The following is a 15,563-nucleotide window of genomic DNA, read 5'->3' as shown; positions in this document are numbered from 1 at the left end:
TCACTGATACATATATATATATTTCTTTCAAATTGACTACTATTCTTTACTGAATACTGAATCTCTCAAGAAAAACTAAGACTGGGAACAAGGAGGCCAGGTCTGCCAGCTTCCCCATTCTTGCTCTGCCTTGCAGTGCAATTTGCAGGGTAGGGGGAGGTGGTCTTTCTCATCCCTTTAGCTTGCTTACTCCCCAGGCAGCAGGACATGTGTCAAATAGGTAGACAGGCTCTAGTTCTACTCAAAGTAGTTATTTACTGCAGCAGGCAATTTAAAAGGATGGAGGAGGTCTGAACAATTATGTACAACTTTGGAATCACAGGCAATACATTCACAGTCATTAAAAGGAAGCAATTTTAACTACTCCCTTCTCTTCAGAACCAAGTAAAGATTCTGCATTAAGAGGTCTCTTAAGTTGACTGACCATACCAAACTGTGGGAACCAGGGGCTTAACAATCAGGGAACTACTATTAAATACACCAAATTAAAAAATTAGCTCCAAGTGCTTATTCCCTACTAGAGATAATTAGTCTAATACACTTGCTCACTTGCTTTTGTCTTTCTCAATCCAGTTCCAGTTTGTTGGCATAACTTTAGGGATTCCTTATTGTAGAGGAAAATAAAATAAAATGGACATTCCAAACAATAAGCACTTGTTACAGGCAAGTCTATTAACTAAAATAATTATAATAATTTCCAGAACATCTTTATTGTTGTGCTAAAATAACTGGCTTACATTTATAACTAAAATCACCTTTCTCACATCACTAAGATGTTCCACTCCACAAACAGCCACGCATATCACAATTTTACCACCCAAAATCTAATCCTATGTCTTTATATCTGACAAGTCAAACAGAACAAGGAAGTACTATTAGTGGTCTCAAGTGATATAAAAAAATAAAAAATAAAATACTTCCATATACAGTGATTGGACTCTTAATACAACTGAAAAAATACTTTGGTGAAACACTGACATTTAATGAGCCTTTGGGGTTGGAAAGGGGAGACAGGGAGTGAGCGGAAAGATAACTAAGACTCAGGCCTCATTACAGAGTCATTCATAATCCATGTTCCCAGGTAGAAGGCACACCTTTGTGTAGCTGTGCACAGATAATAATAGGGGCAAGATATAAGTGTTATAGCAGAATTACCAAATGCTATAAAAGTGTCACGCAAGAAAGAAGTTACTTCTACTTGGGGCAACGGGAGTCAAACTTACAGAATTTGGGAGAGAGAAGTAACATTTAGCTTGACTATTTTAACACAATTAAAGCTTCTGGACTCACAGGCAGGTACAATTTATATTAACACACACACGTAAACACATCTTCCAACACGGTAATATAAAATTATAAAAATGAAGAAAGCAAAATCCCATGGACTGCACTCCCAAAGATGACCCCTGCTAACATTTGGGTATATTTCTTTCCACATGTTTGCTTTATGCATATGGAAGGCATATCTTTTATGTGCATAATCAGAAAACTATATAAATTGTAGATCAAAAAAGGAAAATCTTTTCCTACTTCTCTATTTTAAAATATCTCGGTGACAGTAAGACATCAGTGATCTTCTGACTTTTGTCCTTTTATTCATGGAACACAAGCACCAGGAAATGCCTTAAATGACTCAGACAGACAATCTGTGGATTGTAACGATGCGGGGCCCAAGGGCGTGTTTTGGACATTTGGCTGGGACAAGTGGCTGGTACAATAGCCAATTAAGAGGCACTTTTATGAGGAAAAACATACTTTCTGCAAGATAGATCTCTAGTGACCGATCCACCAAATGCCTTTGCTCTACTCTGTATGTTGCATCTGCTGTTACTTTGCTGGTTTGTTAAATGATGTCCTATCTCCTGGGCACACAAGCTGCCACTGGGAAGTGGCTGGGAACCTACACTGCTGGTGTCACTGATACTAACGGTGTGTGTAGGAGTCTTCCCCACCTTAGGTCTTTCTTATACTTCTTCAATAAGACTTTCTATAAAGGCAGAGCAATATCAGAGCAAAGCAAAAGCCCTGCAAACACCAGCCAGATGCAGGGGCCCGAGGTGCCGAGGCGTCGGGGTTGGGGAGAGTAGGACAACATTCGGCCGAGGCAGCCACATCCTGTTCCTGGACAGCCGCAGTGGCAATGCGCCAGGAGGACGCGGGGATGGCTCCACACCCGCTGCCAAGTCAAACATGGGGCTCTCCAGGCAGAATGAGGGACTAATCTTCCTGACTGGTGAAAGGAAAACCTCCTGGTGAAGGTCACAGTCTTCAAAAGCAGACCAAAGCAGAGGCATTGCTGAGTCAGCAGTGAGAGGAGGGAGTGTGGAAACTGGTCCCTTCGTGGAGGAAGTGACCTGTTTATGAGTAAGAACAAGGCCAGGAGAAGGCCCACTCCCAGCAAGCTGTGAGTTGACTCATAGGGGCCATTGGGAGGACTGTCCTAGGTGATGTGAGCGGTCTGGAGCAATACCGGTGTACTCTGCTTTTGTTTAAAATGAATTAGGGGCTTCGAGAATGAGCCAAATGGGCAATAATTACACGAATAGACCATGTTTCCCAAGACGCCACCTCACTGGTTATCGAATCTGTGAAGCCGCTGTCTCCTCATTTCTTCTTCTGGTGAGAGACGAAACCCGTAGGGTGGGCGGCTATTTCTGGTATTTCCTGTAGCGAGAAAGCCAAGGGAAAAATCAATCGTTCCGACATTACAAGGCTTGTGTACCCTACGATTCCAAGGGAACAAAATGATAGCTTGGGTGTCATCTTTATTTTAACACAAAACAGAAATATAACAAAGATTTTTCAACTTCAGCTGTCAGTACTAAATTTCAACATCAAGTAAATATTTTTAGAGTGGTTCAGCCACGAACCTGATTTGACTCATTTTGAGGCTTCTTGATAATCTTCCCACTTGTATTTTTCCTTCCACCGTGCTCCATAATTTGCATCATTCAGGCTTACATAGTGTCTCAAGGGCTTATTGTCTTTTTTTTAAATACCCATATATAATTTGTTGCCACCTTTACTAACTTCCCCCACCAACTAGGCTGGTTTGGCTTCTTCTGATCAGCCTTTGGGTGCTCCTTTTCTTCCTTCTAACGTGCTGCCTCCTGCACCAATGTGGCTAATCAGAATCATGCGTGATTGAAACACACAACCACTGGAGCAGAGTTACCATACTGATCAATATCTGGGCACGCAAACAAAAATGCAGGCATCATATTTCAAGATCATATGAAGGACTGTGGAAATCGTTACTGAAAAGAGTTTCTCAGGGATGCAAACTTACCAAAAACACAGTTTGTAATGATACAAGAATTTCAATCACTACGTAAGAAAACATTCTCCCAGGCATCATGAGTAGTAATAAGGGGAGAAAAATACATAGTCCTTGATCTCAAGGAACCAGCAACCTAAAGCTAATGAAAGAGCTTCAATATTCCCTATAAGGCAACCGGGAAGACACATCACTGAGAGACACGGGTAAGTAGAGGTTTACTTCTAAGCATGGGGGCCGAAAAGGCTGTACCTTTTCATTACTATAGCTCTGCTAACCCTGGTAATTTGCCCTGAAAGGCTCTCTCCCATCACCTACATCAACCAGAAGTCTTACTCACTCTTGTAATGCTAGGCCACCCCCGATGGAACCAACAGAAGAACTCTCCCAATTCAAACTCTTCAGCTTTCAGCACCTTCCGTTTGGTTGTCTTCTTTCAATCATCACCACATCCTGCCCGATGTGTAGGCATTTCTGGACCACTCTTCTCTCTCCTACCAGGATCATAAGCTCTAAAATGGTGGGGGATCCCTCTGACATGCCTCCCTCTCCCCAGCGTCGGGGACAGTTCTGAACACACAGTAGCTGTTCAATAAGTGTATGGACTTGACTCAACAGCACCTCCTTACGACTTCCAACACTGCCCAGTGAGGTTCTGAAACAACTCATTCGGGACCAAATGTTCTGGCAGCACTGGCCTGGCTGGGAAGGGAGGGTGGGCAAAGCACAGTGAAGCCAGGAGGGAAAGCAAGTGAACAGTCGATCCCTCTTGCTTATTGCCCAAGAGTGGCACCTTTTCAAATATGTGTCCATTTATGTATAAGCTGACATGGCAACTGTTAAAACCATAGTGAAAAGATGTTAGAGAAAGCAGTGGGAAATGGAGTCCATCTTTTCAATCCACAGCTCAAGTTTCCATTGTCAAAGAGAAATTCAAAAAAAGTAGTCAAAGCCAACCCCTTTTTTATATTTTTGCTTCTCTACTGATAAAGATCCCAATGCTTCCCCGGAACTGATTCTCATTTCCTGTTGAGAGCATGGGAGAATTGTACCTCCCCAACCCCTTGTACCCTTCCTGACTAGAACACCCCAAAATAAACAGGGCAGGCCTAGCCCCCACACTCACTTCTGCCGGATAAATCCCTACTTCCAGGCATTTTGATACAGTGAAAAATAGACCAATTTGTTAACTTTCATTAAAGATGATACTCAAACATATTATAGGCTTATAACACTTTTACCATAAAGATTTTATAAATACTGTAAGATTAAAAGTTAAAAACATGGATACCGTTTTTGCCATATGTATTTGTAAAGGAATCTCTCTTTGTTCAAAATGGTAAATGCTTTGAAATTACAAATTCGTGAATCAAATCACCATTAGTTGATTGCTTAAAACTGTTTTATATGATGAGCTCCAAATTCTCCTTTTCCTTTAACAGTTGTTTTTAAAAAGACTGGTCTTAATTGCACTTGTGAGTGCAGGCCAGGACTTAACACCTCATTCCAGATGGACTGGGAACTCTGTTAGAACTAGCTGCGGGCAGAGTCAGAAGCAAGCTCGACGTGGCACCCTGACTCCGGGCCACAGGGCAGAAACCCATGGAGGCTGAAAGACTGCTCAGACTCCCAGAGGGAAACAAAGAGTCCTCTGGTGTTTTCTTTAGCGTTTCTTCAAAAGAAAAAGCCTGCAGATTAATAATTTCCATGAAGGGAACTGCATGGAGGAATTAGAAGAGGCAGACTGGGAAGATGCCCGAGGTCCAGCTCTCAAAAGGAGCGGCCAGCACACACAGCCTTGGACCCATTTGCAGGGCATTCGAGGAGAATCAGGGCTGAGCCAACCAAAGAAATGCCACATGCTGAAGTAGAAAACTCATGTCAGGAGAAGAACAATCATCACACTCTTCTTTATAAAGCCCTTTCAAGGTGCCCTTTTCCACTTTTACTCCCAATAGAATCATCTCAGTTTTGCAGATGAGGAAACAGAGGCTCAGAAGGTGTTAGGGACACATCTGAGGTCACTAAGCTAGCATGAAGAACAGCAAACCTTCTGAGTCTCTTCCCACTTTCCCATGTGGCCATCGGTTCTCACACTGAAAGTGTTCAGGGTTGTACCTCTCACCATCCTCGCCCTTCCTGCCCAAACCCAGTGTCCCTTTTCTTCACGGATATGGGCATGTGGGAAGCTCACTGCTATTTGAAAACAGAAAAATAAGAAGGTCCAGTCTAAGTTCTCAATTCTGTGGGACTCTGCTGATATCAAAGACGTGAATCTAAAGTTCCCATGTGGGTCTCCTTAAATTCCACCGGCTGCTAGCACGGTTTGGCTTTCTAGGAGAACCAAGAAGGTGTTGGGTATAACAATACAACAAACCAAACCACAATAAAGCCCGATTTGTAATCATGCCAGCTCTTAAGGTATTTTAAATCCTTCCAACTCAGTGTTTTTGATATAAAAGCTATCTTACTCTCTGAAGAATGGCTGAATTGCTTTGTTTCCAGTTCTGAAAACTACACTGTTCTGAATATGAGTTGATCTGGGGGGAATGTTTTTAAGCATAAAAACTTATTTCAAAGACAATCACAAAGTTGATGTCAGCCACTAGCGTACACCGACTACTGTGGGTGTGCTTTGAGTTGGAGTCACACTCGGCACAAGACTACCTGGCTGTCCACTCAGTCTCAGGTATGCTCTGTCTTCTACTTCCCCACCTTTGCATTTATGTGTCAAACTATTTCTATAGTTTCCACTTGTGTCATATGATCTATTACCTGTCTTCTTAACCTCCAGCATTCTCTGCAGGCTTTCTCGAAGGGTCTTACCTTTGTGTTTCTGAGCGTCCTTGGGGTGATAGAAGGAGGCGTCCCCGTAAGTGTAAAGGAAAAAGTAGGGAACTAGGAGACAGTTTCCCGTCTCTGCCTGGGAATCGTGGAGACACCCTTCACAAGGTGCTTCATTTCAGCAGTCTCCAGGTGAATCCTATGCTTCATTTCAGCAGTCTCCAGCTGAATCCTATGCTTCATTTCAGCAGTCTCCAGTTGAATCCTATGCTTCTTTTCAGCAGTCTCCAGGTGAATCCTATGCTTCTTTTCAGCAGTCTCCAGCTGAATCCTATGCTTCATTTCAGCAGTCTCCAGTTGAATCCTATGCTTCATTTCAGCAGTCTCCAGTTGAATCATATGTGAGAGGAGGCTACTGAAAAAGGGGACTTCCAGGGTCCTTTCCATGACTCTGAAGTTTGACAACCTGTGATTAAATCCCAGCTCCTCCACTTTTTAGCTACACATCCTTGAGCAAGTAGGTAACCCTCTTGCTCTTGGTCTTAGTTTCCTTATCTATAAAATGGGAATACTGAGTAGTTCCTTTGGTTGGTTGTTGAAGGATTAGAAGAGATAATGCACATAAAATGATTAGCTGGGTGCCACATGACAGTAAATGCCGGCTGAACATTGGATGGTATGATTGTTCATCTCTAACATCATCAAGAATCATGTGCTAAATGTCTACTTGTTCCTGTCATTAACTCTGTATACGAGATATACAAAATGGGCTGGGCATGGTGGCTCATGCCTCTAATCCCAGCACTTTGGGAGGACGAGGCGGGCCGTTCACAAGGTCAGGAGATTGAGACCATCCTGGCCAACATGGTGAAACCCCGACTCTACTTAAAAATACAAAAAGTAGCTGGGTGTGGTGACACGGGCCTGTAATCCCAGCTACTTGGGAGGCTGGGGCAGGTGAATGGCTTGAACCCAGGAGGCAGAGATTGCAGTGAGCCCAGATCTTGCCCCTGCACTCCAGCCAGGCAACAGAGAGAGACTCTGTCAAAAAAAAAAAAAAAAGATATACAAAATGACAAAACCTGTGACTTCTTAAAATACAGAGCTCAATTCTGTTTGCAAACCCTTTGGCAGTGCTTTGTACAGTGTTGAGTTGCTAGTTACTAAATATCTGTCTTCTAAGAAATAGATATAAAAAGGTAATTAATGACTTCCATTAAGCAGCATGCTTTAGTCACATGAAGGAGCCTTTGGGTGACTGACAGAGCTGGAGTGTCCAGCCAAGATCTTCTTTTCTCTGCTTAGTTAAATCATACACATTGGACATTTACAGGCCTGCATGAAATGGCCCTGCTCCAAAGAACTTGGTATAGAATATGAGTATTTATGAGCCTTGCCTCCGTGTTCTTGTCAATGGAGGTCAGCCCTCAATTTTACTCAAAGCAGCAGTGAACATGCTTCAAAGAGCCTCAGGAACACTGCTCGTGTTAAGATGATTTACCTCAATTACAGCACCAGTAGTAAGATCATAAAATTTATTGATTTGTGGTTCTTGATGAAAAAATGTTCAGTCCTCTACCCTTATGTAAAATGCAGTAGCCTCTGCATTTTACATCTAAGGGAAGAGAAGCAATTTTGTCCAGGTAAGAATTGCTAAAAGGAGCACCATGAGTTGATGGCCATTTTCCCTACTGTTCGCCTTCCGTGTAAATCTAGACGTTTAATTTGCTAGTATTCATAGATCCTGCCCATGATCTGATGAACACACTATGCCATGCAGTGAAATTATACTGAAGTCGCAGGATAGCATAATATCTCTCCCTTAAATTAGGGAGCTAAAGAGGCAATCACTTTTTTTTCTAAACCAGGAAACCTCTAAATAAATCACCAGTGTTCTCTGGGATTTCATTGTCAGATGAGGGCAGCAGCATGGGACCCATGTTCTCTCTTTCAAGAATGTTACTTTATTAGCATTCCATGAGCTGCAAAGCTTCCAAAATGCCTCCTGAAAGGATGGTTGTTAAGTCATTTACCGTCAAAGACCAAAAAGGCCTGGAAGGAACCCCAGGTCTAACAATTTAGCAAGACATTCTTTGAAAAGGGGAGATGCTTAAAGGCAGTAACCACACTTTACGTTTCGACTCGCTAATTATAATATTCTCTCTCTCTTTATAAGTAGTATGAAATTAACTTAAAATGGTATAACTTTCATACAAATGGAAATTACAGTATGGTTTATGAGAAAGGCAATATTTAGATGTGACTTTAGAGAGAAAACATTCACATTTCTATTTCTTCAATCAATCAAGACTGCAACAGTGGAGATTCCCTAATTCTGAAATAATATCTGGAATCTGAAAACAAGAAGCCTTGAAATGGAGATCTCTGCGATTTACAGTGGTTAGCACTCTGCATTGTGAAATAGAGATCAGCTCAGCCCCTAGTTTACCACTTTACCTGCTGCACTTTTCTCTCCCTCCAGCTGGTTAATTTTGGAGACCGTTAATGAACACAAATGACTTAAAATCAACAGGCTATAATCCAGGTAACAATCTGAGTAACCTATGACATCAGGTCCACTATGTCAGGTCAGTGTTTCCTGCAATATAGACAAGATATGGTCTGACTTCTAGAATTCCCCCACCTCCCAAAAAAAGAAAGAAAAGTCAAAAGGAGACAAAGAGTATTTGTGGGACAACTGCTACATGCTCATTCTAATTACTGCCCCACCCCCCACTACACCTTGAAGTGTATAACTTGATTCATTTTCACAAACCGGATGTGTGAGACCAATATCCAGGTCAAGATACGAGGTTATTTCTGAAAATACCAGAATATTTCCCGTACTCATAAGCCACCACATGCCCCCTTCCAGTTACTATACCTCGATACCCAACAGTACCCATGATCCTGATTTCTAACTACAGATTTTTTTCCCTATTTCTGTCCATAAGTGGATCCATACAATATGTACGCTTTGTGAGTGGCTTAATTTTACATTATGCTTGTGAGATTCATCCATGTTGTTATAAGTGGTTTCTATCCTACTTATCCTTCCAAGTAGAACTTCCTTGTCTATTTTATAGGTGAGGAATTGAGGCTTAAAGATTTTATGCAACTTGGCAAAGCCAAATAGCTGGTCAGTGGCTGAGTCAGGAACTCAAACCTAGATTCCCATCTATTCTCCTTCAGACATGAGATGTTCCAGTTGTCTTCCTCAACCCCTACATCAGCATATGTAAACCTCCAGAAGGTATTATTGCCTCAATTATGACTTGGAGGCAGGGTCTGTTTAACAGACAGCAGAAACAATGCATCTTCTGCCTTAAATAAGGCTCACTGCAAATAGTAAGGCTTTATTTTGGATAACTGGATGCATCTAGAATTAGGATCTCCTTTGACAAGGAGTAAGGTTTGGCAATAGATAGGTCCAGCTGCAAAAATCAGCCTGGGTAGTTAACTCTCAAGTATTTTCTAAAATAGAGAACAGTTTATAACTTCTTACAGGAATAATTCTCCATGCTCGTTCTATCTCTTAATATATCTATATCTATGTATATGAGGTCTGTAAAATGATACAAAAAGTATGAAAACCCTTTGGAATATTACAATCCCACCTTCCTCTCAGAAGCTCCAGGACCAATGTGTCTGCTCAGAGGGGCAGCTTGAGCCCCCGACCTATTCTGATCCTTCTGATGCAGATTCCACACCAGTCCACAGAGAGGGCCAGCCTGGCACAGTGTGGGCAGCTGCTCTCCACCTCGCATGGCCTGAGTCTTTGCTCAACTCCACTATAGCGACTCTGCAGCCTCAAAGAATTCCTTAGGTCCAAACTGTGGTCTGCTTCAGGCTTCCCAGGCATCTGGGTCCTTTGTCTGTTCTGACCTTTATCTTGGGGTCCAGGAGACTTGCCATTGTCTCTTTCTGGCCTGGTTTTCCTGAAGATGTTCAGATGGGGCATAGTGGCAGGGAAGGCCAGAGGAAGAGACTGACAGTGGTCTCCTCAGGGCCCTGATATGAGTCCCACTCCCAACCTCTTGCTTCTTGATCTTGAGATTGTCTTTGGGTAAGTTTTAACTTCATTATTTTAAAAAGACAAGAGTAGTGAGGGCAACAGTGTTTAAATGATAATACACTGAGCGCAAAATAGAATAAAATATTGCCTCCTCCTGAAACACACTGGGTCCTGGCCCTGCTGCTTGCCACCTACTATGACTTTCATCCTAAGAGAATGGCAGCGGCTGGATTCTCCCATTCTTAGCTTTTAGCAGCCCTGGCCCTATGCATAGAAGTTTCCATCAAACAGCAACCGTTGCCCAGTTTGCTGCAGTGGTCCTTAATCTGAACCGTGCACAGAAATGAAGAACCTGTTCAAAATGCAGATTATTGGATCCCCTCCACCCCCTCACCACAGATTCTGATGCAGTAAGTCGTGGCTGGAGCCCAGGAACTTCATTTTAATGAGCACCCAGATGACTCTGTTGCAGATAATGTATCAAGTCACTGAGAAATGCTGTGGCAAATGAATTCACTTCAACCAGATGTGGGTTTATATCGGGGCTCCACCAGGATCTGGCACAGGTCACTTCCCTCCCTGGGCCTCAGGCCCCTCATCTGTACCCAGAGGGGGCCTGGACCTCTGACTCCCACACAGAGGTTCGAGTGTCCATGACTGTTTGGTTCCCAGTGAAACACAGGGGTCAGGTGGCAGACAGATGGGAGAGTGCAAATGTGTCACAGCAGCAACCCGCCTCACTGGCCAACTGCCTGGGCAGCTTCTCTGGAGACTGTTGCCTGTCCTACCAGCTAGCTGCTCATGACTTTTGGCAGCTGGTAGAGAAGCAGCCACGCTATGCTCCTTGGCAATGTCCTCCAACACATTTTGTCTCTCTTCAGTGCCATCCTCCCATCCCAATGTTTAATTTTTTTTTTTTTTAATTATACTTTAAGTTCTGGGATATGTGTGCAGAACGTGCAGGTTTGTTACATAGGTATACATGTGCCATGGTGGTTTGCTGCACTCATCAACCTGTCGATCTAGGTTATAAGCCCTGGATGCATTGGGTATTTCTCCTAATGCTATGCCTCCCCTTGCCCCCACCCCCCGACAGGCCCTGGTGTGTGATTTTCCCTTTTCCCCTCCCTGTGTCCATGTGTTCTCATTGTGCAACTCCCACTTATGAGCAAGAACAGGCAGTGTTTGGTTTTCTGTTCCTGTGTTACTGTGCTGAGAATGATGGTTTCCAGATTCATCCATGTCCCTGCAAAGGATATGAACTCATCCTTTTTTATGGCTGCATAGTATTCCATGGTGTATATGTGCCACATTTTCTTAATCCAGTCTGTCACTGATGGACATTTGGGTTGATTCCAAGTCTTTGCTATTGTGAATAGTGCTGCAATGAACATACATGTGTGTGTGTCTTTATAGCAGCATGATTTATAATCCTTTGGGTATATACCCAGTAATGGGATGGCTGGGTCAAATGGTCAAATGGTATTTCTAGTTCTAGATCCTTGAGGAATCACCATACTGTTTTCCATAATGATTGAACTAGTTTACAATCCCACTAACAGCGTAAAAGTGTTCCTATTTCTCCACATCCTCTCCAGCACCTGTTGTTTCCTGACTTTTTAATGATCGCTATTCAAACTGGCATGAGATGATATCTCATTGTGGTTTTGATTTGCATTTCTCTAATGACCAGTGATGATGAGCTTTTTTCATATGCTTCTTGGCCACATGAATGTGTTCTTTTGAGAAGTGTCTGTTCATATCCTTTACCCGCTTTTTGATGGGGTTATCTTTTTTTGTAACTTTTTTAAAAAAACTTTTTATTTTGGAATAATTTTAAATTTATGTAAAAGTTGCAAAGATACTACAGACAAGTTAATTCCCTAAATGTTAACATCTTACAGTACGTTTGTCAAAACTAAGAAACCAACATTGATACATTCCGTTGAACTAAATTCCAGACATTTAGATTTCCCCAGTTTTTTCACTAATTTTCTTTTTCTGTTTGGGGTCCAATCCTGGAGACCACAGGGCATTGTGTTATCAAGTCTCCTTAGTCTCTTTTGGTCTGTGGCTCTGAGTCCTTTCTTGACCCTCATGACCTTCACAGTCTTGAGTGGTAGTGGCCAGATATCGTGAAGAATGTCATTCGGTCTGGTTTGTCTGCTATTTGTCCTCATGGTTAGACTGGGGTTATGGGTTTTGGTGAAGAATACCACAGAGGTGAAATGCCCTCATCACATATCAATGTGCTGTCAACATGACTTATCACTGGTGACGTTAACCTTGAGCACTTAGATAAGTAGTGCTTTCACAGGTTTCTCCACTTTGAATTGTTTCTTTTTTAAATGAGTTACAAGGGAATAAAGCTTTGGCCTTTGCCGCTAAGAGTTACCTGGATAAACTGGAAGAGGTGGGGGTGGGTATCTAAAGGTGGCTTTGTCACTCTGTCACCCCCTGCTTGGCCATGAGTAGGATACAGTGGTTTGGAATCATCCCTAACCTTGCTGGGTTCTGCACCCCTCATTCCAGATGAAGTGGGGTCTGCTAACGTTGGTATGGGTGTGTGAATCACCAGGAGGGCTGTTTAAGAAATAGCTGCTGATTGGGTGGGCTTGCCACAGAACCCAGGCCGCTGTAGTTTTAATGAGCTCTCGGGTGACTCCGATGTACATCAGCCTTTGAGAACCACTAAGCTACAACTCAGATTTTTCTTGCAACTGAAAATATCCATGCGAGTTTCATTCTGCTATTTGTATCTGCCAGCAGGTGGAACCAGAGGCCTATGACATTAAATCCACTGACGAAAACTAGGACAAATTCCAGTCAACAAAGCATTCCGCATTGTAAGCAGAATTAGGGTTATTTTGAAACAGATGGGTGCTACAGAGGCTGCTGCACTGAATATTATGGAGTTGTTTATTGTCTAGATGGCCTGAAACCCAGGAATTATTTGCCAGCATCTAGCAGTTTCTATGTCATATCAGAATTCTTCCAGAGCAGAGGAGACTGACAAGGCACTGGGAGAGATATAGATACAGATACGGATATGAATGCAGAGAGTTTAACTATTTCTAATTCTGAATTTCCTCCTGCTATTGTGCATGCTGCCTTGTGTTAGTGAGTGCTTTGCAGGAATGATCTGGAGCCTCCTTAATATGCTAACTCCAAATCAGAGGAGATAAACAGACACAATCTATGGTAATAAGACAATCAATCCTGGATGCAGTAATACTCAAAATGATCTATGTTAGGCCTAACCAGGTGGTACTGGTTACTGGCTCACATTTTCACTCAAACCCTCCCCCCAACTTGTACTTGTCCCCAATCCTCCTCTTTGCTTCTGCCCTTCCTCCTCAGCCCCCACCCCAACCCCAGGAGAGCATCAGAAGGGCGGAAGTGAGATAAAAGGCCCATCTAGCTCCCATTCTGACTGTGCCTGATGCCTGGTTCAGAGTGCACACTGCTGTCTAAGGACATTCAGAACTTGGTTTGACTTGGGGGTTTTTCTGGCCTAGCACTGAGTGAATGTACAAGACCAGGGCTTATCAAGCGAGTATTCCATGAGTTCTAGGAATCTGCAAAAGTCTCCAGCACCAGTGGTTCCTTTCAGGTGAATATTTCTAATTCCTTAGCCTATGACCCCAGGGAGTTAGCTGTTGCTGTTCTGCCTGGTATGCCTAGGCTCAGAGAGGTCACAAAGGCTGTCATGGACTCAACGTTTGTGTTCCCTCAAAATTCATACTTTGAAGTCCTAACCCTCAATGTGATGGTATGTGGAGGTGGGGCCTGTGGGAGGTAATTAGGTTTACATGAGACATGAGGGTGGAGCCCCTGTGGTGGTATTCGTACCCTTACCAGGGAATGAAGAGGCCAGAGCTTGCACTCTCTGCCATGTGAGGTCACAGTGAGAAGGCGGCCATCTATAATCCAGGGAGAGGGACCCCACTAGAACCTGATCATATTAGTACCTGGAACTTCTAGCCTCCAGAACTGTGAGAAATAAATTTTTGTTGTTCAAGCCACCCAGTCCATGGCAGTATTTTGTTAAGGTGGCCTAAACTCACTAAGACAGCATCTTTGAAGTTGGCAGCTTGGCAACTGGTAGTTCAGCAGGTGCTGGCTGTCACAGCTGCTGGGCAGGCCCCCAGTGATCAGAGGGGTGAACAGATGTGCTTCCTGGTGGAGAAGAAAGCACATCTTTCTTGGGACCCTGTCCTAAGTGGTGGTTTCATAATTGCCTGGGACAGCAGCTCCCTCCCTCCAAGGGACACAATGCCAGCTGCATGGCTCACCCTCCTACACGAGCAGGGGCAGTTCCTCCATTTACAAATGACAAGGTCCCCCACACCATTGCATTTTGCCCAGGCGCTCAAATCTCCTGTTCAAATAAAGGTATAAAGAAGCATTTTTGATAACATTTAGACCGGTTTTGTTTTTTTCTCACTCCTTTCCACTTGAGTTTCAAACCAGAGAGACGGCCCAATTTCCAGTCCTTCAAACCAAGGGTCAAGGGAATGTTTTCATTGACTTTTGAAATCAAAGACCATTTGAAATTAGCCAACATTTCCCTCAGAAACCTCAATCTTCTTAAAACACTCTTTAACCTTTGTACATGAAAAAAAGTATAAGTAAACATCGTTCCAAGCATTCAAGGAATAAGGAAGAAAAAAAAAAAAAGACAAGCCAGTGGGAAAAGAACTTTGAAAAGGGACAAAAAGTTGGCAACTTCTGCTGAGAACAACCATCCCCGAGAGGTCAAGTTTAGGTCACACTGGACAAGTACGGCAGATAACCATGTGTCTAGTAAAACAAGGCTGTTGGGCCTGGGAAAGTAAGTGGATTGAGGTGGCTGGCCCCTAGGGTAGGTGGTCTGACTGACTAGCAGCAAGTAAAGTGAACCATGTAAGTGGCCCCAGGTCTCACATCTACCCAATACTTCTATGCTACATTCCCGCAGAAAACACAGCATTCTTCGAAGGGCTAAAGACTAGATGCTGGATCTAGAACAGTGATTCTCAAACCCACGTCGGGGAGCTTGGTGAGAGGCAGATTCTAGGGTTCTAATGGGAGATTCCAGATCAATGTCTGTTGGGGGACCCAGAAATGTGCATTTTTTAACATGTGCCTCAAGTGAGCTGGATGTCCACATGCCCCACTTTGAGAAACTTTGATCACAGGAATGCCATACTGTGTTCTGTGGTTATGTTTGTCTTTGACCATTTGCACTAGCATGGCATTTGGTTTTGTATAAGTAGGTTTTTGGTGACATTTACTATGAGTCAAAGACTCTAGTAGTTTCCTAGGTCATACTATGCTCCACCTTAGATTTTAAAAGATACCAATGCAACCCAGCTATCTTGAAAAACACAACAAATACAATTGTTAGTTAAAATTCTATTAGTGATGACATTAGAGTAGAAGAAACTGGCCCAATGTTGCTCCCCCAGTCCTAGGAACAAAGGAATTCACCTCTGGATCCCTGGT

General features: G+C 43.1%; 1 protein-coding gene across 1 annotated transcript in view; it reads right to left on the bottom strand.

Moving 5' to 3' along the window:
* Nucleotides 1-1,570: 1,570 nt before the first annotated feature.
* The window catches only part of RHBDD1 (rhomboid domain containing 1), a 155,284-nt gene continuing 141,291 nt past the window's right edge, over nt 1,571-15,563 (bottom strand). Inside the window, exon 7 of the mRNA XM_011951930.1 lies at nt 1,571-2,664. Within this exon, the coding sequence (XP_011807320.1) occupies nt 2,570-2,664 (95 nt within the window). The 3' untranslated portion in view covers nt 1,571-2,569. The remainder of the gene's footprint in view (nt 2,665-15,563) is intronic.

The sequence above is a fragment of the Colobus angolensis genome, unplaced genomic scaffold, assembly GCF_000951035.1.
Source record: "Colobus angolensis palliatus isolate OR3802 unplaced genomic scaffold, Cang.pa_1.0 Scaffold33, whole genome shotgun sequence".
In the NCBI taxonomy this organism is placed as follows: domain Eukaryota; kingdom Metazoa; phylum Chordata; class Mammalia; order Primates; family Cercopithecidae; genus Colobus; species Colobus angolensis.
This window is presented reverse-complemented; position numbering and strand designations above follow the sequence as displayed.